General features: G+C 54.8%; 1 protein-coding gene across 5 annotated transcripts in view; it reads right to left on the bottom strand.

Annotated features, from left to right (window-relative positions):
- The window catches only part of LPIN1 (lipin 1), a 38,151-nt gene extending 13,988 nt beyond the window's left edge, over positions 1 to 24,163 (bottom strand). Inside the window, exons 1-17 of one of the 5 annotated variants that reach the window (XM_040992837.1) lie at positions 23,960 to 24,151; positions 21,785 to 21,880; positions 20,956 to 21,263; positions 19,423 to 19,548; positions 17,951 to 18,028; positions 17,423 to 17,527; positions 15,652 to 15,781; positions 14,471 to 14,783; positions 13,510 to 13,603; positions 12,863 to 13,050; positions 12,075 to 12,168; positions 11,419 to 11,488; positions 8,294 to 8,386; positions 5,622 to 5,701; positions 2,806 to 2,932; positions 1,577 to 1,725; positions 1,029 to 1,115 (exon numbers count right to left, since the gene is read on the bottom strand). In XM_040992837.1, coding sequence (XP_040848771.1) covers positions 1,029 to 1,115; positions 1,577 to 1,725; positions 2,806 to 2,932; positions 5,622 to 5,701; positions 8,294 to 8,386; positions 11,419 to 11,488; positions 12,075 to 12,168; positions 12,863 to 13,050; positions 13,510 to 13,603; positions 14,471 to 14,783; positions 15,652 to 15,781; positions 17,423 to 17,527; positions 17,951 to 18,028; positions 19,423 to 19,548; positions 20,956 to 21,263; positions 21,785 to 21,880; positions 23,960 to 24,151 — 2,330 coding nt within the window. Of the gene's footprint in view, positions 1 to 1,028; positions 1,116 to 1,576; positions 1,726 to 2,805; positions 2,933 to 5,621; positions 5,702 to 8,293; positions 8,387 to 8,524; positions 8,603 to 11,418; positions 11,489 to 12,074; positions 12,169 to 12,862; positions 13,051 to 13,509; positions 13,604 to 14,470; positions 14,784 to 15,651; positions 15,782 to 17,422; positions 17,528 to 17,950; positions 18,029 to 19,422; positions 19,549 to 20,955; positions 21,264 to 21,784; positions 21,881 to 23,959 lie in introns of all 5 variants that reach the window. The other 4 variants (XM_040992840.1, XM_040992838.1, XM_040992839.1 and 1 more) reach the window with 4 other exon arrangements.
- Between the last annotated feature and the right edge of the window lie 2,867 nt (positions 24,164 to 27,030).

Raw genomic sequence — 27,030 nt, 5'->3', positions numbered from 1 at the left:
CATCCCTGCTCCCAGCTGGCCACTGTGTCCAGTTCATAAGGACCCCGAGCTCCTGCCCCAGGTTGGCTAGCCTACAGGCAGCCAACACAGCTCATCTACTTCATTCACCTGTGGTAGAGAGTTTCCCAAACAGCTTCGGCCATTCACCCACTCCATACTCCCCACCACCCGTAGTGTGGGCCAGCAGAGAATACGGCAGGTTGGGCATCAGGGCCTAGGCATCCTTTAATGACATTCACCCTGAGTGTAACTCCCTCCCCACATCGTTGCTGCCCTGAGTGACACCAGCACCACCCAGCTCTAAATGCACACTGATCCCAGAGGGAGGCTTGCACCCCATGAGCCAGTGTGAAGGATGGAGAGCCCCTGGAGCCAAAGCCAAGCAGGAGCCGTGACCTGGGAGCGCAGTCAGAACGCACTCTGCCTTTGCAGCTCTGAAATCCTGCCACTCTCATGTTCACGCCACTCATAGTGCCATGCACTGCTTCTCGGTGCTGCTCGGAGATCTCAGTGAGGGTGCACAGGAGGGGCCTGACCCACCGCAGCAAGCTGAAGTCCCCGCTGTGGGCCTCACGGTGGCTGCTGCCCTACTTCAGGCTGCCGCTAGTGCATGCCATGAAGCCAGGACTCAGGTGCACACCACATCGGCTGGCTCGCAGGCCTGACACCACCACTTTTCAGAATCAGCAACCTTCACAATATGCTTTCTGGCTCAGCACATACAAATTTCCATTTCTTTGCCTGCTCACCTGATGTGCCTGGCTACCCTAAATCCCTCCTAAGAAGACCACCTCCTTCCCCCTCAGCATTTCCTTCGCTTCTTGGTACTGAATTCATATTTCCAGGTGTCTGGACGCACCATGCACCCAGGATTTGCCACAATAGCCCGCCCACTCCCACTGCAGCCCCTCAGTATAGCCACAGCCATCTTAGCAAGCCCTGAAGTGCCTGACAGGAAAGAGTGTGGCGTGCACCAAGCAGGTGTGGAGATGGCAGCCAGGAGCTGGGAGTCAGAACTCTATACTTACTGGCTTACTTTATGGTATAGCTTCGCAATACCCTGATGGGTCCAATCCTTCCCAAGTGTGGGCAGAATGTGGCCCAGAGTATCCGATCTAAATAAAGATAAAAACAAAAGAAATCAAACAAAAAGATCGCCACATCGGGGGGGAAAGTCCGTTAAGATTCGTGGTGTCACGAGTGATGGTAAATAAGACTCTGAGGACAGCCTCCGCAGGTGGAAAGAGCTCAGGTCATCAAATAAGGATGTGCACAGACAGGCAATGCCCCCAGAAGAGAGAAGGGCACCTCCCACCTGGTCCCAGTGCCCGAGGTCCTTGTCATGGACAACCAGGGCAGAAGACCACGCGCTATACAAAAATTCACCGAGCCCTGAATCCAACCACTGACATGAAAGAACTCAAACCACAGGAGCAGCTCTGACAATACCAGACACGGAGCCTGAAGAACCCCACTGCTGCTACCCTGCAGAAGTGTGGAGGGGGCCAGCTCCAGGCCCGAGGGCCCCACCTGGAGGGAAAGAAGGCTGCCAGGGCGCCGGGTGGGCTGGACCCACCTTGTGATGGTCCCGTCGATGTCCGAGATGATGACTTTGTCGTCCCAGTCCCACAGGTAGATGGTGCCCTCACAGCGGCAGGTGCCTTGGTACTGCGTGGTGACACTGAAAACCACGTCGTTGGGGCCATTCTTCAGCTTGAGGCTTTTCTGAAACATGAACAGTTATCAACACCCCCAAGAGCAGGGCCCGGACCGGCGGCTGACTGAAGCCGGAAGTACAAAAGCTATCCTATGCAGCGTTTCAGCCCAGTCACACACTTGTCTCCAGGAATGCACAGGCCAAGCCTAGGAAGTCACACTGAGTGCCACCACCAGGATCATCCGCCTCTGGAGTGTCTGCGACATTCACAGGCCACATAAACTCCTCAACTGAAACATCAGATCTCCCCAAGCTCCCATGCTGCCCGAGTTGCCTCGGCAGGGCCAGAGCCAAACTCACGGGCCTTCCCCATCACTGTGGGCACAAGTGGCCCACATGTCCGTGAGCTGCTGTCCCCCATGAAACACCATCACAGCCGTGCCAGCTCTCGCTGCCTCTTAGCACGCATACCTAAGACTTCATTCTTCAGGCATATTTGCTCATGCGCTAACAACGGCTTGAAACAGGCACCAGGGACAGAAAGGAACTCTATAAAAAAGTCTTCCCACACCTGAGGGGCCTTCACAAAATTCACGAAAAATACAGATCATGAAAAGCAAAAATTACGTCTGGATTTCAAGCAATTTTATGCCGAAATAAATATTATCTTTTAGTTCCATCTTCCATGAACTTTTCTCAGCACTCTTCCGCACACTCAGACAACGACGCTGTGGCCCGACAATTCCCCTGTCCATCCCAACCACTGGCTCCCCAGCAACTGAGGGGTGTAACAGCCTTAACAAACATCTCTCTTGATGCAAAACCACCTCGGAGAGTCCCTGTGGTCATTACTCTCACATCTCGAGACAAACCCACTCAACCAGGGTCATCCCCCGCATGACTGAAAACGCAGTGAGAGAAAGGCTGCCCCTGGAGGCCAGCCTGAGCAGGTGCTGAAGTCATGGGGTCAGAGGTCATCGAAAGATAACAGGTGCACTGTGATGGGAAAGGTGGCAGGATGTAGAAGCGGGAAACACATGAGGACCCTCAGGCCAGCCTCAGAGACAGCACGCTGTGACCACAGGGTGACCACAGGGTGACCACAGGGTGGCGAGGAGCCGGCCATGGCCACGGTGAGGCCCACTCACCAACTGCTCTGATGTAAGCCTCAGCGTCTTCTTGTAACTGACGTTGGACAACAGCGGGAGGTGGCTCATGTTGGACAGCTTGGCGGCTGCATGCTCTTCATCGCTGGAGGATGACTCGTGCTTTATTCTAGAACACACAGTGATGTCATTGCCCATGAGGAGACATATCCAGGTAGCCATTAAGAAGGAATCAGCCACAAAGCTCAATGACCAAGCTGGCTGGGCCCGCCCCTGCACTGTCTCTGGGATGGTTACTGCCCAGTGCACCACCAGCACCCCGTGAGCCCCCGACACACCCACCACCTGACTCACACGAGGGCAGCCTCTCCGTGCTGCCTGTGCACCAGCACGCTGCTCTTCATGGAAACGAGTGACTCGCCATAGGCCCGAGACACTGCTGACACACTCTTTCTCTTCTTCTCTTCTCTCCCAATTGGGGGCCACAACCAAGCATCAGGAGTCTACACTTCTACAAGGCCAAACTCCTCAGCTCCCTGCCTGTGCGTGTACTCTGCCAAGCACCATGCCTGTCCACCTGCCCAACCCACAGGCGATGCCCCTAGTCATGCTGGGGGGCCCAAGGCACGTGCAGCATCTGCCCGTCTTCTACAGGCAGTGCACAGAAGGCAAATGCAGGGCTAGTTGTTCCCTAGATGGAAACTCTGCTGGGGCTCACCCCCTGAGCAGCACTGGCACTGTCTCCCAAGGCCACTGTCCCAGGCAATGCCTTACACATGCTTGACACCGAAGTCAAAGGCTACAGCTGCCAAGCAGGCAAGGCCTCACCCTTCGCAGCACTGCCCCATCCCTGCAAGGGCTCATGGGACACTGCATGCCTTGCGCCATCTATGGAAAACACCAAAACACCTGGGCGGGTACTTGACCAGCAGCCGTGAGCAACAGCAAGTCAGCACTTGTCACGTGCATGCTTCCAAATGCCACCTTAACTCCCTGCTCGGTGACAAGCTGTCTGCTCAATGCCGGCACTTCCGAGGCCATCCCGACAGTCGGGCCTGTCAAGGAGAACATTCCACAGCTTTCTTCTACTTCTCAGTCAACTGCTTTAACTAATGAGGAGAACCCAACCACATCTACTTGACAGGGAAAAGCTTCCTCCATCAGCTGTTGAGATGACTGCCTCGCCAGCCACCCATGGGCAAACCACACACACACAGACACACAGACACACACACACACACACACACACACACACACACACACACACACGCGCGCGCGCGCACGCACGCACACACACGCACACATGCAGACAATGGGTTTGGGATCAGCCTAGTGTCCTGCGGGCCCCGTGCTCCCCTGCCTTACCCCTACCACTGCCTGGGAGAGTGCAGGAAGCACAGTGACCGTGCCCTTGTCAGCACCAGGCCTATGTGCCTGACCTCAGCAGCAGCTGCCATGTACCTTCACACACACACCTGCAGCCTCAGGTCCATCCGGCCCTAGGTCCACAACCAGCCTGTCCCAGGATGGAACAGGCAGATCCCCCGCCTTTGGCCCTCAGAGTATATTTCAAACAGTACCTACTGGTCAGGGCTGAACCCACAATTGCAGGGAGCACCAAGGCTCCTGCAGCACTGGCACCTATGTGGTCTGACTGTGCACAGCAGGTCACCTCCTTCCCAAGACCCTCACGAAAGGGTAAGGATGGGGAGAGAGGAGTCTATGGCCCCAGCCCGCTCTCAGCTTCACCTCACAAGTGCAGACAGCCAGCCAAAGATCCCACAGAAGGCCACGGGATGGCGCCGCTGCTCCCCACCCTGCTCTGCACTCCCTCTCCTGTTTGCACTCAGAAGGTTCAGAGAGGAAGGCCATCTCCAGTGCAGTGCAGCCCCAGCTTAGCAAGAGTTAACCTTCTAGAGTGAGGGCAGGGAACTTAGTTCCACAGCACGGTCGGCGCCATCACCTGTGGGCCCCCGTCTGTCCATGAAGGGCCACCACAAGGTCACAGGCCAAGATCAGGAGGAACACTGCCCATGCGCCATCGAAGCATCACATCTCCCCTGCAGGTCAGCAACCTACATGAGCCAGATTCCTCTCCTCTTCACTTATCTGAGAGTCAAAGAGACAGAGCTCCCAGCAGCTGGCTCATTCCCCAGATGCCCAGAGCTGCCAGGGCTGGGCCGGGGAGCCAAGGCTGGACCCGGATCTCCCGAGTGGGTGGCAGCAGCTCAGGTACCAGAGCTGTTGCTGGCTGTCTGCCAGGGCAGTTGGAGTCAGGAGCAGAGGCGAGAGCCACACGCAGGGTTCTGAGATGTAGGGCATGGTTGTCTTAATCTACCTCTTTTTTCTTTATAATTTACTTACTTTTGTGTTCTTCAAAAAGCACAGACATAGAAATAGATTGAGAAAGAGATCTTTCATCCACTGTGGCACACCCCAAATATCCCACAACAACCACGGAGGCCAGAACTCAGCCTGGGTCTTCCGTACGGGCTACAAGATCCAAACACCTGCGCCACCACCTGCCGGCCCAGGCTGTGCGTTAGCAGGAAGGCAGAGTCAGACACAGAGCTGGGACTCAAGGCCAGGCACCGTGACATGGGCGGCAGGCAACCCAAGCGTGCCTTACAATGCTCATCCCCTTAGCTAAGCTCTCCAGACCAAGCACCCCACCACCACCCCCAGTCTCCACTGTATAAACCAAACAACACAGACTGCTCCAGGTCACTGAGTTAAGGCAAAGCCAGGGCTGCGACTCGGGCTGACCTGGGACCCCGGCCCGGGACCGCTGGTGACCCCACACGCCTCCCTGGGACCCGCACCTCCCTGGGACCCACACCCTGCTCCCCACGCTGTACCTGGGGGCCATGCCGAGCGGCGATGCCTGCTCTCCTGTACTGTGGCCCTTCCCCACCAAGCACTGCTCCGGCTTACTCTCCTGCAGAGGAAGGAAAAGGAAAAGTGATGCCAACAGGCAAGAGAAAGCAGCTGCAGCAGGCACTGCGACCTGAGTTGGAGAGGCCCCCTGCCCAGGGCAGCACCAGGAAGGTGGACCCAGCCCCGGGGGCGGCCTCCCCGTGGAACAGCCCAGGAGGCTCCAGGCATGTCGCTGCCGCCGCTTTGCCCAGAAGCATACATGGAGATGCTGAGAATTCTGTTTGACAGAAATGAGTCTGTTTTCCCTCAGTGTTTGTGGCACCAAACCAAGCTCCTCGTCTCTGCAGCTTACACAAATGCTTATCAAGGGGTCGTGGGATCCCCAACCCAGCCATAATGTTGTCTTCTAACTGCTAATAGAAATGCTTGAAAATATCTCACACCACATTTCTTTGGGGAGAAGCAGCCATCTCATCTTCAAGTCTACGCACTCTAGGTAGGAAAACGCTCCCTGGATCTATGGGCAACCGAGCCGGCCCTCTTCCCGAGTCAAAGCAACTTGGCCAAGCCACGTCACCGCTCGGCCTCGCTCCCTCCTCTGGGACAGCAGCCCGATGCTGCTCCCAGCACTGAAGGAGATGTGTCTGAACACGAAGCCCAGGGCTCAGAGTGAGCAGGTGACAAAAGAAACAGGCACCAGTTCCCACACTTCCGTCCCCGTCTCAAGGCACCAGATGGGAGAGCCAAGGAACCAGTGGTTTCCAGGGAAAGCTCCTGGAGGTCACGGGGTCGGGAGAGTTTTCCGAGTTCCACTGGCCTACTTCAAAGGTGGCACTGAGTAATATCAACAACGTGCAACCTGGTGACCCTCTTCACACACACTCACTGCAGACTCGCTTCTAATAGTTTTAATTTTTTATAGGCACACAAATGACCAATGTTATATCCAGTGTTAATGTATTTATGTATTGAGACTTGTAACTGAGACATTTCAGCAACTAACAATCCTTTATCATGGTAGTTCACAAACATTTACCTGAAATAAAATCTTTTTAAGCTTAAAAATAAATATTTAATTTTGTAAGCATCCCTTTCGGCATACTGGTACCTGCTCAATGTCGAATGATAACAACCCCATGAAGTCTTTGCAATTTATTTCTATCATAAATTCTGGAATATTCTGCTCTCCAGAAAGAGAACCGAAAGCCCTTTAACTCCTCTATGGGAGAGCATAAATGCTGCTCTGACTGGCTCATACACCTTGGAGGTGCATGGCAATCCACAGAACTCAAGCTATCAGGAAGTGTCAAAACACACTCCTAACTGGAGAGCACCTCCCTGCCATAGCCTGCTCTGAACCAACAGCACACGGGGGTCACGTGAGTTTATGAGTTTCATCAGCAACTTGACTGTGGTCCTGGAGCTTCTTCAGACCACATTCCAAAAGCAAACGGTGTCCTCCCAGGCAAGACTGCCACACCCTGCCCCAGCTCCAGCAAGGCCACCGGGGACAGCCAGAGGTCAGAGCCCTACGTGGCTTCCGCCTTCACAGAATTTAGGGTCTGTAAGGGAAAAGATGTCAATCAAACGATGAGACAGGTGAGTGTATAAAGACAGATAAAAGTTATGAAGGGACAGCTCACAGGCAGAGCTAGCAGAGGCAAGAACAGGGGACCAGACTAAGCGTTCGGAAAAGGCCACGTGAGCCGCGGGTGCATTAAGTGAAGGGTTCTCGGGTGGAACAGGCTGTTAGGCAGAATCACAGAGGGCGGCAAGGAAACGGGCGACCCTGAGGCTGGGCAGGGAGGCAGGGGCCGGCCCAGACAAGCCCCACGGAGCCCAGGAAGGGCGCTGGGTGCACAGTGAGACCCTGCGGGACCACTGAGCGGTTTCACCTGGTCTGGCTGCAATCTGAAGGATGAGAAGGGAACCAGGCAGAGTGGAAACAACGGGAAGAAGCTACCAGAGCTACCAGAGCTACCAGAGCTAACAGAGTGGAAGCTACCGGGGTGGACAAGGCCACAACTGCCGGAGTGCAGCGAGCGAGCCCAGGGCAGACTGCAGACGGGGAAAGCTGCTCCACCACCAGGATGGCAAGTAGAGTGGGGACGCCAACCCTGCGTTCTGTGGTCAGGGAAGCAGCTGTTGAAGGAAGCCACGCGCTGGGAAACAACGGCGTGAGACGCACAGAGCACCCACCCTCAGTACCAGCGATGTGGCCACGGGTTCCACAGAAACTGTGGCTCAGAGATAAAGATGGGCTCATGTGCGTAGCGGTGAAATCAGGGCAAAAGCAGGAGACCTGGGGTGGGGGCAGGGAGCCGAGGGACCAGGGGCCCAACACCAAGGGACCAGCAGCCCGAGGCCAAGCACAGACAGAGGTCAAGAAGCAGGCTGAGGAGCTGCCCAAGACCTAAACGGGACGAAGACATTCACAGAGATGGAACCAAGGCCATGTGTGTCAGACCAAGGAGAGCTGATCTACAGCCCAAGTGCCCTCCCCCCACGCCTGCATGGGCCCCGCCTCCGGAGGGCACCACTAGCAGGTGATGGCTCCAGCTCGGGGCTTCTGCTCATATCTGCATCCCGGCCCACAAGCAGCCTGACCTCAGGAAGTGTGCCGCCCACGCACTGCTCCGCGTCCCAGACTTACCTCCTTAATCGTGGTATTTCTTCCCCTCCAGGAGAACCACCACCTTCCTCCCTTTTTAGGCATCTTATCTCGCATGATGGACTCCACTGTGGCCTGTTTTAAATGGATGGTAACATAAATAATGGAACCAAAAAAAAAAGAAAAGAAAATCCAACTCGGCACATCGGAACCAAACACACACATGGGCAAATCAAAGATCAAAAAAACAAATCACAGAAATCAACAACATACTATTTGTGGATTAAAAATTTTAGAGAAGCAAAACCTAATGGCATCCAAAATGACATGAAGGTAACTTAGGCATGGAGACTTCAGGAGATGCGCAAAGAACAGACAGACAACAGATAAAATACAACACAATGACAACAACAAAAAAAGAAAGCATTAAAAACCATTAGTGATTCATAAGATCAGAAGCTTTCAAATTAAAGTGGCTAACTGGTTGGGATATTAGCCCCTCAGTAGGATGACAAGAAAATAAAATAGATCATGGTTGATATGGGACGCAGGGTAACATGGTTTCAAACAAAAATAGGATATACTGGAGAAGTTATTTTTTAATACATGTAAATTTCCAAATTTTGTCAAACTGAACACTTAACAGATGCATCTGATTTAGAATGTCAAGTATCAATGTGAAAATTCATGCTCCAAACACACGAGAGGCTGAGAGGCCCGACCATACGAAGCAACAATTACCCACGCGTTTCCAAAGCACGAAACCTGTTTGCCAACCCTCCCTTGGCCAACTGCAAGCAGCAAAGCCCTCAGCTACTTACGAAAACAAAAAAGCTGTGCTTTTCAATCTAACACGGTGTGGCTGACACCATAATTCGCCTATATCACCTCAAGGATGCTTCCTTTTTATCTTTCCGTCTTTTTAAAGTTTTATTCATCATTTAAAACAAGGGTAGAGAACAAGTTTTCCCACAAAGGGTCATTTAGATATAAACGTATAACACATCATTCACAGGACATTACAAAATTGCCAGCTTAGAAATCTACCCATTGTGGGCTTGGTGCAACAGCTCAATAGCTAAATCCTCGCCTTGCAAGGGCCGGGATCCTCAAATACCCAGCTAGTTCGTGTCCTGGCTGCTCCACTTCCCACCCAGCTCCCTGTTTATGGCCTGAGAAGGCAGTAGAGGATTGTCTAAAGCCTTGGGACCCTATACCCGCAAGGGAGACCCAGAACACGTTCCTGGCTCCTGACTTCCAATCAACTCAGCTGCAGCCATTGCAGCTACTTGGGGAGTGCACCAACAGATGGAAAATCTATCTAATCTTTCTCTATGTAAAATCTCATCAATAAAAATAAAGTTTAAAAAATAAGGAAAGAAAAAAAGGAATCCATCCACTGTGGATTTATGGAATTTCAAGTCTCACCTACAGCCACCTTGGCATGGTCAGACCAAGCGGTTTCGCAGGCCACACCCTCACCCCGATGTGAAAGATCCCTATGTGACCCCAAAACAAAGTGGGATATACTAAGAGGGAAGACCCTTCTTTGCCCACATCAACTCATAAACTTAACAAACGCCACTTTTCAAAACCAAAAGCTACCATGATCACATCCAGACCTAAAATAAAGATCCTACTGAACATCTGAAAACGCAACAAACACACACAAAAAAGGCCAAGGAAACTCTAGGCAATGCCCTAGGTAGACGCACGCCCCAAGGGGCGTTTAAGTACACTCAGAGACTCTGCTGATTAAAGGGAGACAAGGTTGATCCATAGGTAAAACCCATTACCAGAACAGAATAATCTGGAAACCAGCTAAGTCCAGCAGAAACCCAACACACAACAAATCGCTAGTGATTGTCAGTGGGAAAGCTGCCCTGTCTCGAGCCCTGTCCGCCTCACCCAGGGACCCCAAATTGCATTCAGGAGCCAGGCTGCCATGTGCGCAGACCCCGGACATGGTCCCACGCCAGTCACAGGCCGCCAAGGGGCTGGCCAGCAGACAGCGTCAAGGTCATCGGGCTCTGGCCAATGAGCGCCGAGACACAAGCCCCCTTCCTCTCATTCTGGGTGTGGCTGGAGCAGGTGACCGTGCGTGCAGCTGCCACCCTGCCACTACAAAGGGGAAGCCGGGCAAATCGCAGAGGCCGGCCCAGCATCCATCAAGCCGAAACTGCCGGCTTCCAGACGCTCCATCCATAGCATCAGGGTCCCCGTCAGTCTTTCTGTTTCCTGCCACCCTTCAGGGACCCAACCAGCTGCAGAGGACCCTCGACTGTTCTCCAAATCAGGGTGAGGGAAGAGGAAGGCAAAAGACAAAAGACCAAAGTCCAGGGCACGCTGCCCTCAGTGTCAGGGAGGGGAAGGTGCAGCCCACCACGGGACCATCGCGGTTGCAAGTCCTTGGCCAAACCTGCTAAAAGACTGGCATAGCCAAGGGCTGACACACCGTGCCTCCATCCTGTGAACTAAACCCTCCAGCTGTCTCCACCACACTTGTCTTTTCCTGTCTGATCTACAAGAACCAAGACACAGAAAATGAACATTGGTACCAGGCTGCGAGCACCATGAGCAACCTGGGGGAGACAGAAAGTGAGTCGCCTGGGAAAACACGACCTCGGCCCCGTCCACAAAGAAGAGAAAGGGAGAAAGCCCCATGGACACAAGAGGAGGCTACCAGCCGCCATCCTAGTACAGACACCCAACGGTCACACCCGGCACTTCAGGGGGCTTGGCACCTGCTGCAGATGGCACCCAGCCCTGGCCCAGGATGCAGAGGGAGGCCCTGCCAGCACAGAGAACCGAGGATACACAAGAAAACAGCCAGCAAGGCCAGGCTGAGGGTGCAACACGCTACACCGAAAAGATGCCTGCCCAGTCGGCGGGCTGCCAGGAGGTGCACTGGCGGCCACTAGTGGTCACAGGCAGTGGCACGGCCCCACGCGGCTCTGGCTCCCGCCTCCATGAATCAGGTGCAGGGCTAACGTCTGTCCAGATCCACACCAGTGCCGACCTTTCCACAGTGACAGCCCCACCCTCGGCTGCCCTGTCCACCGGGTCCCCACTGCCAGCACTGGGAGGCTTCAAGCTAGGGAGGAGAGAGGGAACAAGCCCAGTTGATCTGCCCAGCATCCCCGCTGCCTTCTCCTGCCAACCCTCACCTTTGGTAAAGGTTTCTGGAAGGCCTGCATCGCCAGCAGCAGGGGCGCTGCTGTCGTCCAGTTATAGTACCTGCCAAAAGACAGGGCGGGATGTCAGAAGGCCCACGTGACGTCATGGAAAAACCCCAGACCTCAGGGAGAGCCCCCCACCCAGCACGGCCCTTCCACGCAGCGGCTCCCCTCCTCTGTCTACTCCGACAACTACAAGCGAGGGGCCAGCAGTGTTCAATAGGATGGGGACACACACCCGTGCCAGGTGGGCAGCGGCTCAACACCACAGTACAGCAAACTGCTCACCACGCACCACATTTCAAGGAAGTTCTGAAAATATGCCTGCCTCGCACTAGCAGCCTGCAAAGGTGCCTGTGTGGCCTTGACCGCAGAGAATGGAGTTCTACTAAAAGGGTGGGCATACGGGCTACTCTGCTATAGCCACACACAGCTCGGGGTCTAATTCTCTAAGTAAAACAAGACCTTATTCGGTCAACAGAGCCGGACATTAAGACCCACGGGCCAAGACAGCTGCCCCCAGCGCGGGAACTGTCAGGGGGAAGAGTCGGTGACCAAGCTTAACGAGGACTTCCAGTGTGAGATCTTGCAACCTCTCCCCACACCTGCGTGAGCGGCAATGCTGCAGCCCCTCAAGTGCAACTTACTTATTGCCGATCTTGACCACGAGATTGGGGTCGTCGATGATGGCGGGGTTGTCCACAAACTGCTGATAGGACACGGCTTGTTCCAAAAACGCATCTGCCACGGCAATCAGAGGGGATGAGACACAGACAAAAAGGAAACGGACTAAAAGCAGGCATACTGTGTCCCGCTGAGCCAGGGTCTGCACAGTTCTCACTCGGGGACCCCAGTTCTGGCGAGGCACGAAGCCCTGGGCTCTGATGTATATTCAAAACCATAGCAAAGAGAAAGAAATGGGGCGGGAAGCAAGGAGCTGAGAGTGGGAGGGCAGAAGGAGGAACCAAATCTATGAACTATATTCATAAAGTATACTGATTTTTTTTCATTTCTACTAATACCACATTAACATGAAACAATTAGGTATGTGAAGTTAGGTATCTGTGTTTTCTCTACTGGCTCGGGAGCGTTTTCCACTCATGAGTTCCACCTGAGGACGCCCTTGGCGATGGCCAGTGTCAAGGCTGAGGAAGCAGCAGTGTGGACAACACCTGTTGCCTTTGACTTCCTCTAAGCCCCTAAACATTCTCCACCCTGGCAATAATGTGTCATTGGCTCCTGAAGGGCCAGCGCTGCTGAGCTGGCCGGGGATAGGGCACCTGACTGCGAACAGGGATGGGTCCTGACGACCCGGCTGGCGTCACCACGCCCACCTTAACACAGCCCAGGGAGGCGCGGCTCTGGACCCGAACCAGCCCTGCAAGCCCGAGCGTCTGGCCTTGTGCACGGCGGCCACTAGAGGGCGGGCTTGTACCTTTGGTGATCTCTCGGTGGTCGCTGAGGCCCCCGCAGAGGGAGATGGCGATGGACGGCAGGTCCCGCAGGCTGTCCGAGGTGCTCTCCACGCCGCTGTCCACGCCCGAGCTGCCCACGGACTGCGGGGACTGGCTGGCGGATCGGGTGCCGCTGTCAGCGGGTTTGCCCAGCCCCGAGGGGTCTCCGCTGAAAGTGGAAGGAGCTGTTCTGAGCATTGCCCACTCCAGGGCAGAGAAACGACCAGGTGGTACAGCGGTCCCTCCCAGAGGGTGGAGAGAGGGTCGTTCAGGACCACCATCTTCCATCTGCTAATCACTCCCCACATGCCTGGGCCAAGCCAAAGCCTGGACTCGCCACTCAACCCAGGTCTCCCATGCAGGCGGCTTGGACTCAACTGCTTGAGCTAGCCCGGGCTCCTCCCACAGCATGCACCAGCAGGAGACTGGGGTCAGAAGCAGAGCCAAGCCCTGTGACGAGGGGCGTGGGCACCCCACGCAGTGACAGCAGCTGCACCCAGCACCCAGCCTGGCTGGCTGGCTTCCCGCAGCCTAACCTGCCGCATTCCTCCCCCCACTTCCTCACGAAATCCGATGCACGCGGACTCACACACTGAGTATAGAACCCAAGAATGCCAGGAAAGTTTACTTTTTGGGGAAATACAGGGCCGCCACTTCTGGATCCATGTCTGTGAGCTCATCCAAGTAGACGCCGTCGGCCCCCAGATGTCTACTGCGCTTGTCTGCAAGAACAAACAAGAGTCACCCTTCCGGAAGCCAACTCCAGGCTGCTTTCTCCAGGAAACACATTCCTGCCCAAGCAGCGCGGGGACACAGGCCGACGGGACTGGCTCCCTGAACCGCCCACAGGCTGCCCAGCCAGGGACCTGGCAGCCGGGCACCACACACCCACGATGGAAGCTGTGGCCTCTCTGTTACTATCGCCATGATGACTGTGAACTGCGAACACTGCCAAAAGACATGTCCCCATCGGGACTGAGGCAGCCACAGCGCCCCTTGCTGTGCGGCCACCACGCAGCGCGAGGACTTCAGACTTCCTCTTAGCGCCCAGCAGGAAGCAACGTCATCAACCCGCAAGAACCTAGAAAGTTGCAGAGGGGGCCACACCCTCGCTGCCGCCAGTGGGCCGTGCATCACAGTGCAGGCACCTGTTAGGTGCCCACTCAGAACCCTGAAGACCAACAGGGCAAAGTGGGCAGCAATGCCTCTGGACCTCAGAGCAAATACGGCAGCAGACTGGACTGGGTCAAAATCAATCCATCAATATAAATTAATAATCGATTGGTCCATCAATAAACTGACGCTAACTTGAAATCGTGATAGAGGATGCAATTAAAATGGAGCTGGGGATGACGACTTGGGGCTGGGGTGAGGAGGAGGAAGCCCAGATTATCTGAAACACGCACTTCCTGGCAGTCCCTGGGATTGAGCAGGGGCAGCCCGGCACAGCACCACCCCAGGCTGCCATCCGTGCACCAGCGGGTCAGGCATGAGACCGCAGGCTGACCCTGACTTTCTGGGCTGCGCCCGAGGGTGGGGGAGAAGCACCACCTGGGCACAGTGCGTGCGGGAAGGCCCCGGCCCCGCACCTTTCCTCCTGGAGGGAGACTCGGGCTTGTCCGCCCTGGGCACGCCCCCGGCAGCGGGCGGCTTGAGCTCCCGGGGCCCAGACAAGGGCAGGGGTGAGGCCGCCGCGCCCAGGGCCTCCAAGTCTTCCTCGCTCACAAAGTGCACTTCGGCCCGGGGCCTGCGCGGCTCGGCCAGCGGCCCGCGGCCCAGCGTCGGCGACTGGTCACTGAAGCCATCCGAGGACTCGCTGTGGATGGCCTGGAAGTGGATTTTGTCACAAAGCTTCCGGCTAATCAGAGGGCTGGATTCTTTCATTTTGTGTGGAGAGGATGACTGGAACAGAGAGAGAGAGAATGTGAAACCTCAGGCAACCGTAACAAGTCGGCGAAGGAAAGCAACACAGTCGGTCCACAGCTGTGGCAGACATCTAAGCCCCCAAAACCACCAGGTGACCTGGTGACCGCTGCACCTGCTGGAAGGGCCAGAAGCCGAGACGACGAGTCCCCAAGGAAACCGGCTTCCCTCCATCTGCCATGGGAGGTGAGTTCAATAATGGCACGCATGTGGGAGCAACCCAACCACTTCCCAGGTCACTGTGCCTGAATGTGCAGGAGTCGGGATTCAAATCGGGGTCAGCTTGTCTTCAGGCCCTCTGACCCCACACTCTCCCCAGGCGCTCCTGCCTTCTGGAGACCCCTCCCCTGCACCGCCTCAAATCCAGAATCACCGGCCCTGCTGACAACACGGTGACAAGAACAACTTCCTCCAAGGCGACACACAGCCATGCCATTGCCTTCTGACCGTCCAGCCCACACCTCGCACCTCCACAAGCTGCTCCCTGTCCCCGGGCCCCCCAGGAGCTGCGTCTGGAAGGTGTGCCTTTCGGCTCTCAGAGCACCCAGGTCCTGCTTTCCCAGCCCTGACTTCGCCCCAGTGAGCGCCAAGAGGCCCTTTGGTTTAGGGTTTCCAGGCACCCAATCTGACCACAAATTGCGTTTTGTCTGATCCACATTTGGTTGGCATGGACAACATAGATCCCAGGCACAGCACTCGAGTTTGCAAGGCACCAACATGTTACCATGCAGACCCCTGGGCCGGGCTGGCCATGCCAGGCCCCTGGCATTGAGGCCTGACTGTGCATGGCCCAGGCCGGGGCAGAAGGCCCCAGCATGGTGTGTGGCAGAGCCAGAGAAGGACTCACCTTTGCGGCCTGGGGCAGCTCTCCCCAGAGCCAAAGCATCTCCAGGTTGCTCTTCTGCAGCGTCCTGTCCACAGACTTGCTGACCAGCTCTGAGTCGCTTTTGGGTGTTGAAGGCCGGGAACTTGATGGGCTTTGGGAAACACAAACCCACAATTTAGGTGGGAAAATAAGCTGCCAAGCTTTGGGCCCTCCCAGACAAGGCAACCCGGCCATCATACCCCCACCAGCAGTTTCCTGACATTTCCCTCCTCTGGCCACCAGGGGTCCTCGCAAGCCACAGCCAGGGGGACAATGCTCCCCAAAGTGAGCCCACCAGCAGGTGGCTTGTGGCCAAGTTCAAAGTAGAGAAGATGGGGAGGGGGTCGGGGATGGAAAGCAAGCAGCAGCCTAGAAAAGGGGAGATCTCACCTGACCCCAGAGCCATCTCACGCCAAGCTAACCTCACTTGCACACTCCACTGCCAGGTCAGTGTCAGCCTCATGGCCACACTCAGAGCCTACCATTCTGACACGCCCCGTTTTACGTTCTGTACCTACAGTATTTCTAAAGCTGCCCTGGCCAACATGGGGGCCACGAGCCCCGGGGACCACACATACACTACGGCCGGGATCCAACACCCATTGTGCGGCTTACTCCCAGGCAGCTTCCACAGGGTACCACCAAGGACTCAACTCTGTGTCTTGTCACTTTATGCTCAGGATCCGCCCAGCCCAGGGAACTGGCCAAGAGGAAGCCACACTTCTCCAAGACGCCACAGTCCCATGAGAAGGCAGCAGCCTTGCCCGTGGGTGGCTCGTGGCCTCGACCCCTCTAATCCCAGCATGGCTGCAGGAACTGAAAGACCTGCTACCCCCGGAAGACCAGCCTAAGGGCCCTACACTCAACCACTGGCCTGTACTCAGGCCACAGGGTCCTGGCAACCACTCCACCTTACAGATCAGGGGTTGCCCAGCCCAGTAGACAGACAAGGTCATTGCAGGCCTGCGGATAGCATTCACTAGGCTCCAGAGAGCTTCTCACTTCCTGGTTAAGCCTGGGCTGGGCAAATGAGCTGCACCTGCTCACCCTGCTGTCAGACGGCCTTCCTTCTGCACGGATAACTGGCAAACTGCAGCCTGAAGCCTGGGTCTTTCATCCAAAAGACTAAAAACCACACTATCCTCACAGTGATAATCACCACTTCATGGGCTAAAAAACTTTGCTACACCTAAGCCCCCCAAGTGGGCAGCTCCAAGCATGGACAAACCTGAAGGGCATGGAGGGAAGACCCTCTCAGACTTCCCCAAACTAAGGGCCCAAGCTGCTGACCCCAAACCAGGCCCTCCTCTGTGGCAGAAGAGCTGTGGGCAGCGCCCAAGTCCATTATTCGACAGCCGACGGCCGGATGGGCTAGCCAAACATTCATAAGCACTCCAGCTTCCTCCAGCGCAGCATCGTGAAAGTGCCTGGCACAAACAGCCTAGACACGAGGGACCCTCTCCCTCACCTGTGCCTCATTCTTCCATTTCTTAAACCCCTACACAGAATTCAGTAGGACTGTATATTAACCATCACGTCCAGAGATCCAAACCTAGAATTTTCCACCCCAATCTACAGATGGTTACATGAAAAGGAAAAACCATCTTTCTTCCTTAGGCAGCTGGTTAGTTAGCAAAGGAGAGTGGTTAAGAAGAGTTAGAGCATGATTCTGAAGGTGGTTAGTGGCAAATAAGTCTGCGCGTGTTAGACAACATGACTGAACACACCCCGGTGCGGAAGAGAACTGGTCTACCTTTCAGGAGCATGGCCGTGGGAAGACTGTGCAGGGCAGGATGTAGACAGGCCTCCCTCGGCCGCCACTGCCAGGTGAGGGGGCGTCCTGCAAGCCACCGGGCTACTGCAAGCCACCGCGCCACAGCCAGGGAAAGAAGGGAGAGAAACCGCAGGTCAACGAAGCGAAGTGGAGCTGCTTCCCACAGACATAAATGATGGCGTTCACCAGGACAGCTACGAAATGCAAGTGCTTGGGTATCCCACAGCAGCTGGCAGCATGACATCACCATCCATGGCCTAGGCCAGAGTGGCCGGGGAACCGACCTCCCTCCCACCAGAGACGGACCGAGGTCAAGGTTTGGAGCTTCACCCAACTACACAACTTGTTCATTTGCAAGACAATTGTTTTCTTTAAAAGGAACACAGAATTCTAAATATGCAAATGTAATGCCAGCCAAGTAAAAGACAGAGAGGTGCTGGCGGGGAGGGGCTAGGCCTAAACTCCTCTAAAGCCTCACAATTAGAGTATTGGAATAAACTTTTCGACCTGTTAGTGGTTTCTAAATACTCCATACTATCTTCTTCCTTAACTGCTGCTTTTCCCTCTAAGAGTTTATCCACAGACCTGGGAAAAGAACAAAAGACGTTCTGGAATGATCTTACATTGGCATTGTCTACTACAGCAAGCTGGCTATGGTACATGGCTCTTGAGCACACGAAACGTGGCCAAACTGACATGATCTTTGCATACAAACCACAGCGCAGATTTTAAACCGTGTGAAAACAAATGGGAACCACCTGAGCAATCCTCAAAATTTGATTACATTATTGAAATGATCATATTTTGAATATAATGGGGGGGTCAAATAAAATGGGTCTGTAAAATTTTCATCTATTCCTTTTCATTTCATAAACACAGCTTCTAGGAAATACCCGTTAGGCTTCAGGGCTGGTCCCTGAGGCGCCACACCTCAGAGAGGGGCCCTCCTTGTGGCCCCAAGCCTCACCCTGGCCGAGTGACCTCCAGCTTGTGCTTGGGGGACCGTCTCCGACTTCTCTAACTTCAGCTCCAGCAGACAGCTGCTCCTGCCTCGAGCAGGCGGCTCCCCCGGTCCAACCTCAGCCAGAAGTGCTGTCTGCATGACTGGCCTTGGATGGGGGCTCCAGGCAGCCTGCACAGGGCCATCCGGGGACTCCCACACTCCCCACTTTAAACCAGAAGCCAACCCGAGACGTCAGACGTAGGACAACCCGAACATGCCCAGCAGCCAATGACAAACGCCCACCCATCACGAAGCTAACGCTTTGGCCCCGAGTGGCTGGGGGCATCCTCTCACTACCTAAGCGCCAGCTTGCTTCCCACCAGGGGCTAGAGGCTGCTGTCGAGAAAGCAGGCTTGAGACCTGTCCCCCTCTCAGCCCTCACACACAGGAACTTCCAGAAGCTCCTGGCAAATACCTCCTGTAGGAAACTGTGCAGGGATTCCTGAACATGCTGGTACCAATCACAGAATCCCATTTTCCCACAAGCTTATCAAAGCACCCCCATGTTCCCTTCAAAGCCCCAGGGGTCCCAGGCTGGCTGCTCCAGGTGGGCACGCTCTCATCAGAGCACCCAAGCTCATTTCAGGGAAACTGGCACTGTTGATTCAATAGCCGGGGCACAAGGCAGAAGGGAGCAGTTGTCGCTGAGCTATCCCGGAGCCAGACACAACCCATGTGTTTGCACGGTACTCGAGGGCTAAGGCTCAGGACAGGACCCGCCCTGCCGTCCTCCCGTTAGCACTCAGCAGTATGTAACCCAGCAGCTCCTCCTCTCAGTGTCACCCCCAAAGAGCCCCAAGTCAGGCTCCTGTTGGGAGGTACGTTCTGGTACCAGATGCAGCCCCTGCTCTGTGCCCCATTGATTCTGCTTCTTGTTAACTTTCACGTTATTTCCATCCCACGCGCTTCCTAGGACTGACTTCTAACCTCCTAGACCAGGACAGCTGAACCCCAGACACACACACGTAGCACTCACCTGGGGTGGGGTGACCACACTCTGTCTGAATTAGGGTACGACGCGGACTGTGGGTAAGGAGAGGCCGAGGTGCGCTTTGTCTCTGGAATATCATCTTGGAATGGAGGCATGTCATGAGGAAGTGACCTGGGGAGGAAGCGTGCAGGATATGATGGCTAGGGACAGGCACGTGGGAAAGTCACGCTGTGCCTCCTCCCTGATTTTCTAGGCACTTTGTAGATCAACACCATCTCCTCTTAAACACTCAAGCGTTTTCCGGGCCGCAGGGAAGAGGAAGTGTGAGACACGGAGACGTGCTTGCATGCTAAGTGTTCTAACTGCATCAAAATTTCTTTGTTTCTGGACTTCCATGCAAGCAGAGGAGCCTGCTCCTGACTCCGCTAAAGCAACTCCCCGTCACCTTCGACCCTTCCAAAGCTGCAGAGACCTGACTGGGGGCGGGGGGCAAGGGAAGGTGTGGGGAAATGGAAATGGACAGGCAATGGCCATGCCTGTGCGGCACAAGGAACAGTGGGATCAACCAACAGCACCTCGAGACGAGGTGGCTGCAGAATTACCCAACTGTAGACGCAGGTGGAGAGTCGCTGTGTCCCTCACAGCGTACAGGGTACTGTCACCCGTAGCAGCCGCCACTAAGTCCTGGGTGGAAGGGCCAGGCAGGCGAGGCCCAGCACAAAGCTGCCCCCCACCCCTCCCTAGCTTCTGAGTCCAAGCAGGGCACAGGCCATGGTCAGGAAATGCAGGCAGCCGGTTCACCTTGACTTTTAGCCAAAACACATGTTCTGTTGTGAAGGCCGTCACCCCCTCTGTATACGGAGACACAGCGAACACACAGGCATCCGCAGCCCATTCTTTAAAACGCAGTCTCTTGTTTAAAAACTGGCATTTTCCACCAAAATCATAAAACCACACCACATTGGGAGGTGCGAAGGAAAACAGAACAAGATAACCATGACAGTGGCCTAATCCAATGTTAAAGAGCTTCCAGAGAGGCATCTGAGCATGCTCTCATGAGGTTCAACCCCAAGGCGGCCACACACCAGCCCCTCGGGACGTCCGTAAGACCAAGCACTGCTGGTACTCAACCGGGTGTCCCCTTGCCAGCCGCTCGTCTGCTCGTGCCCTGCTTCGTGAGGAAGCTCTGGCCTTACCAGTGGTCTGGTGGCCACAAGCCATGCCAGATCGCTCATCACGCTGAGAAAAGGGGCATGTGGGTCCAAACCACAACCTAATACAGACAGCAGAACAACTTCTGGAGGGGCCAACTGCCACCGTCCTCCTAAGACACCAGTGCAGCCCATGCCAGTGCCACCCTGAGACACCAGCGCAGTCCATGCCAGCGCCACCCTGGAGACACCAGCACAGCCCGTGCTGGCGCCACCCTAGACACACCAGTGCAGCCCATGCCAGTGCCACCCTAGAGACACCAGCACAGCCCGTGCCAGTGCCACCCTGGAGACACCAGCGCAGCCCGTGCCAGCGCCACCCTGGAGACACCAGCGCAGCCCATGCCAGCGCCACCCCGGAGCTCACCGGCTGCCGTCCAGCAGCTCCTCATCCTCGTCAGAGCTCATCTCTATGGGAAACATGTCCTCGTCCTCCGATGTGTTGGCGGCGTCCTCCCGTTTCAGGCTGTCCAGCTGGGACTTGCGCCTCCGCTTTCTCCTCTTCTTTCCTAACGAGCCACTCGAGGGGGTATCACTGGGAACTAAGGCCGGGGCTGGCACATTCGAGTCCAGGCCTCTCATTCTGTCCGGGGGGCTCCTCTTGAGCTGACATTCCATTCTTGAGGCTCCTTCCGACAGGATGGGAGAGGTGGCCAAGTGCATGGGGATCACCTCCTGGAGGGAGAAGTTTGCCCAGCTGGGCTCAAACGCCAAGACCATGCCCAAGGTCTTCCCAGGGTCCCTCAGGAGCCCAGCACTACTGGGCAGTCCCAGGGGCAGTCCTGGCTGAAACTGGGAGCAAGAACTCCTTGGGATCCCCCAAGCACCTGGCACACCGTCCACCGCTTTCCCAAGCACATTAGCAGGAAGAAGCAATAGAAACGAAGCACCTGGGATTTGAACAGGTGCACATAAAGCAGGCAGGCATCACAAGCAGTGGCTTAAGGTGCTGCACCACAACACAGGCCCTTGCACGCTGTGGACAACGGGAGGGCCCCGTGTGTACCACAGCCCCACCTCTGTCCCGCAGGAAGCAGCCACCCCACTGTGCCCTGCGTACCCACAGCTGTCTGGCTCCGTTCCTGGCAGCTGGCTCTCACACAGCCACGTTCCTGCACACACACACGCTGCAGCTGGAGATAAGCACTGCTCAAAGCTCAAAACCAGGAAGCAGCCTTGACCCCGGCCCTCGTTACCTGATCATTATCGGCCTCTTGAACAAAAAACGCTTCTCCATTATCTCCCAATTTCATGTGCAAGTCCACAGACTCCCCATTGATTTCTATGTCAACCTGAAGGGAAACCGCGAAGAAACGTTAAGAAGGTAGGAAGGTATGGGGAGCCGTGCAGTTGGGTCGGATGGCATGGGTGTGTGAGCACCGCTCCTCGGTTAGCAAGGCTGCGAGGAGTTTCTGGCTGCGTGACAAGGCCCAGCAGAATGTCTCTGGTCACCTCATTGTTGCCTCACCCCATTGTGTGGACACTCAATCACCTCTCTGATGTTTCATAGAATTCTCCTGAGGGTGTTGTTGCTGTTTCTCTGCCAATGTGAAGTGATTCCTGTAACTGGTATGACACTTCAAATTGATAATCATGTTATGATAAAAACATCTTTAGCAACATAAGGCAATGACACACAGCTAAAAGTATACAATAGTACAATTGGGCCCACAATGTCTCCAAATATCCTGTTATGTGCCCACCTTTGTCCTAAGCTTGCCCTAATATAAGTAATGTTTTCCTTAAGAAATGGCTTGATTATATCTTGGAACAGATGGCAATCATGGAGGCACAAAGAATTTATTTACCACGCACCTCAAACTGTTACAACATATGATTTGACGCATTTTAGTTTCTCACCACAGAAAGCAAAAGTATATGGAGCATCTTCCAAAGGGAAACAAATGTGAACCCCCCCAAAATGGCTTAAAATCTCAACCTTATACTGGCACTTATATTTAGGGAAAGAAAACAGTTTATACAAACTTCTATCTTATATTGGCACTCATATTTAGGGAAAGAAAACAGTGTATAAAGATAAAAGGAAGTTTCCTGTAAAGGCCCTCTGTTTGTAGATTGGCTGAGTTGCCCTGATCCCTTTCACTGCCCTTTAACAAAAGAATGAAAAACAATTAAATCAACATTAAGAACAAAAAACAATTGAATCAGCACTAGGTGAAGGTGACAGTACATGCTGGATTTGATTATAAGATTTAGCCAAGAATCTATGTTCTGTGCTTTTATAAAATCCTTTCATTTATGATCTTTTAATTCTGTATTCTTAATATTTTAAGCAATATTAGTTAGTTTGTGTTCAGTAAAAATTGATTTTGAGTATAAGTAAACCACTTGTCACTATGTAACCATATGCGCTGCCAACCGTGGAGTTCCTGGTTTCAGCCAGGTGACTGCAGGTTTCAATGAGTAATGATTTGTTGAAAATGTTTTCTTTGAAGTAAAATAATATTTTTTTAGGGTTGTTTTGTATTCTCTTAACCATGAAGTAAAAATGAAACAATTGGATGTTGTGCAAAAGCTTGTAATGATTTGTGTATAAATAAAGAAGGCAACTTTTCTGAGTTGTCCATTATGAGCATCATGCTGTAATGGTCCATGCCTCCTCTGCCTCTCCATCTTATCTCTTCTTCATATCGTCTCGCTAATCCACACACTCTTTGCAAGCTCTTGGGTCAGCCAGAGCAGGTCTCCGGCAGGGAGGGAACACCCGGCAGGCCTCAGATCCTCCTGAAGCATCAACACCCCCCAGGGCAGCCGCTCCCCAGCATTGGGGGACAGGGGACAGCTCTCAGCTCAGGGCCACGACGCTGAAGACAGAACCCAGAGCCACGGAGGCCACCCTGTCCAGACAAGGGAGTGCCAGGCCCAGGGTCACACCTTGGGTCAGTGATGGGGCTCCCACTGCAACCAGCCCAGTCTGTAAAGATTTCACCCCAGGAAAGTGTGTCAGTTCAGGCTGGGAGCCCCAAAATGCTACAGCTAAGAGCTTTCCACTTGAACACAACTCAGTCAGGATCCATCATTCCCGTGGGCACAGAAGCAAAGGCACAAGGCGGGCGATGAAATCAAACGCCAGCCGCAGTGAGAGTGTGTTCAGACAGCCCTGATGCCCAAGGCTTCCTGCCGAGGCCCCGATGCCAGGCAGCAGACACCAACCAGCCCAGGGGCATCCCTGTAAGAGCTCACAACCCACAGATGCCAGGAGCTGGATATGCACACCACTTCAGGCTACAGAGAGCCACTTGGGTTCAGGATGTGGTGGCCACAGACTCCCGGGGATGCTGTCTCAGAGAGAGAGGGGGTGAGTACAGAGGTCTCGGGGTCCATCACCCACCCCCAACCCCCATTCTTACCACTTTCTCGCGAGAGCGCAGGACCCCCATCTTCCCAAAGCGGACGTGGAAGGGCGAGCACTGGAGGCTGCCATTGGGCTGGCGGATAACAATGATGTCGATGCAGCCCGACAGCGTGGCTGGGTTCAGCCCCTTGTAGAGCTCCTTGACCGTGACGAACACCTGGCCGGCCAGCTGCCCCACGTAATTCATGGTCTGAGCCTGGGGGATGAGAAGACACACACACACACATGAGTCAATGTGGGGAGCTAAAGCAAGTGCCTCCCCAGTTGAGAGACAGAGCCCATGTCAGCCCACTGGGCTCAGATCTCTGCTGCACTGGAGGCACCCCCCAAGCCTACCCCCATCCCGCTCTACTCCCCCAGCCTGGCAAACTCTGCCACAGCTGGGTCCAGCCAAGAAAGCCCTATCACAAGCTGCCTGACATCCCATGACACCTGCTCACATGGCCCTGGCAGCTGGAAGCCACTTGTGCCTGTCCTGTTCTGTCCTTGTGTACGGGCTGGCACGCTTAAGACTCAAGACAAGGAGACTCTATGTCATATAGCAAACGCCCCCTCCTGCTAAACAGTGTGGGTGCCTAATGACATTAATTGCAAATATCACCACTGTGCTCACCTACAAAGAGGAAACAAGTGCTGTGTGTGTGTGCGACAGTCCCCATCCCGGTCCCCGCCTGCCACTGAGCACTGGCACCACACTGGGCTTCAGTGCTGTGCTGCTGGGCACTTGCCCCAGCTAGTCACGCGCCATCCACTGGGCAGACACGCAGGGCGTGTATCCCACAGGGCCTGGTGCTGCCACTCACAAGTGACACACAGGCCCTGTCCCCTGCAGGACAGAGCAGCGCCACACCAGAGACTGTGGGCATCGGGGCTACTGTGTATCAGGACTAAGGAGAGAGAAGTATGCCTCTGTGGGAGGGAGGTAGCCCTCAAGGTGGGCTTTGGAGGGGACTGCCTATCAGCCCAGTACAGGGTACCTGTCCACACGTCCAGGGCACAACAAGGACCAGCACTCTTCAATCAATCAAGACAGAGTGGCCCCATGCTCCAGAAGAGTTCTCAAAACCACATCAGCATGCCTGCACAGAACTGTTCCCAGCAGCCAAAAGGAGGAGCCACCCATGGCCACACGGCCACAGACACACAGACACACGGCCACATGGACGCACAGTCACATGGATACACAGACACACGGACAGAATGTGTTGTGCCTCGGATGACTGGCTCCTTGGAACCTCTGCAAGGAGGGTGGCTCAGACGCAGCTGCCAGGTGGACAGACCCTGAAGCCAGGACACCAAGTTAAGAGGACACCCACCACGTGGTTCCCCTGACGCGAGCTCCTCAGGACAGACCGACTCAGACACACACAGTGGAAAGCAGTGACTACCAGGGCTGGGGAGAAGTGAGAAATGGGGGCTGGGATTAAGGCCTGGGGCCTCAGCTCCCCAAGACCAAGAGCTCTTGTGGCTGGCAGCGACACCCGGATGTGGCACCAGGACACCAATGGGCTTACCGCCATGTGCCAGGAGCTCCTCAGTCTGCCCCATGCCCAGGCTCTCCTCTGAGGACACACTTGGCACTTACAGGCCACCAGAACCAACCCCCTGGGCACAGATCCCCATATGCCACTTCCTCCTAACATTCAAAGCAAAGCTCAAGCCAGCAGCCAGGCAAAAGCAGTCCCGGTCAGCTTCCTGCCCGGCCACACCTGCTCAGCTCAGGCACCTGGGGCCGTTTGTTCTGGAAAAGAAAGCCTGTCTACTGCTCAAAGTAACAGAAGATGCGAAAACTTCACAAACAAGACCGGCCTAACGGAGCAGCTCTCCCACACCTGCTGCACAGGCACCACGTGACCCCTCAGTCTAACCTCAACATTAGGCAGAAAACAGCTGCTGTACCTGACAGGTGTCCACGCCCCCAGGTCACAGGTCAGGCTGGATCTCTCAGGGACCACACTCCCACCTGTGCGCCAGGCGACCAGGAGCCCGTCTCCTGGCTGCACTGCTCCTCTGAGTCTGTCCCGTCCTCGGGAGACACACGCATCCAGACGGGCTCCTCTCAGTCCCCAGCAGGTGACTCACAGGACCCAGGACTGGGCATCCACTCACAGCCCTGACAACACACAGCACGCTCACCCTGAACTGCTCAATTCTTAAAATGATTACATTTTAAAGTGTTTTATCATTCAAAAATAATCATTTACATTAAAAATGTAATAAATCTAGATTTTTAAATAATTATTATGGAGATAATTAGACCTAACCCCAGGGGAAGAGACTATGCCAGGTCAAGCCCTTCATTGTCAATCCAGGGATTAGCTGTTCCACTCATTTATGAAGCGAGCAAACAGAAGTGACTTGGCGTCCCTGTCCAAGGGCAAGATTACACCAATTTCATCCAGGGGCCTTACCTGGCATTTTTCATAGCTCATACGTAGAACATACGTGTTGCAAGGAACAGAGCAGAGGGCTGCAGACAGAAAGGGTTGAAGAAGGCCAACCAAAGTCAACTGCAAGGCAGCTCACTTCTAAGTTCCCCTGGCCTGCAGGGCAGGGAGGCTGAGCAGACAAGGACACAGCAGCTAAGTGCTCATACCACACACCTTCAGGTGAGCTCCTCAGGGTTAGGGCACCACGAACATGATGACCGACACGCCTAGCGGCATGCATCTCTCTGTCTCTGCCTCTGTCTCTCTCCTCCTCAGAAGGCTGGCATGGTAACCACAATGGTGGTGTGAGTGGCTCTGTTTAGATCCGGAGCCTGATGGGCTGCACCCAGTGCAGCCTCCCATGATGTCCACTCCCCAGCCTCCTCTAGCGCCCCCAGCAGAGCAATACTGGGGGCCCAAAGGTCAGAGTGCAGGTCCCGCCACCCAAGGCAGTGCTCGCCCCGCTGGCAGTGCAGATGAAGGTGACGCTTTCTCGGGAAGCACCCACTAAGCCAGGTTCTGTCCAATCTTTATCCCCCTCATTTTCCCTCCGTTAGCCCTTTCTACTCCTGATGCATCAAGTGTGGCCTGGTCTTCATTGCGTCCTCCATTTCCTCACCCATGAGCCTAGGACACG

Source organism: Ochotona curzoniae, unplaced genomic scaffold (assembly GCF_017591425.1).
Source record: "Ochotona curzoniae isolate NIBS_2020 unplaced genomic scaffold, NIBS_Ocur_1.0 contig_883, whole genome shotgun sequence".
Lineage (NCBI taxonomy): Eukaryota > Metazoa > Chordata > Mammalia > Lagomorpha > Ochotonidae > Ochotona > Ochotona curzoniae.
The sequence above is the reverse complement of the archived record's forward strand: the minus strand, read 5'-3'. Positions and strand labels throughout refer to the sequence as shown.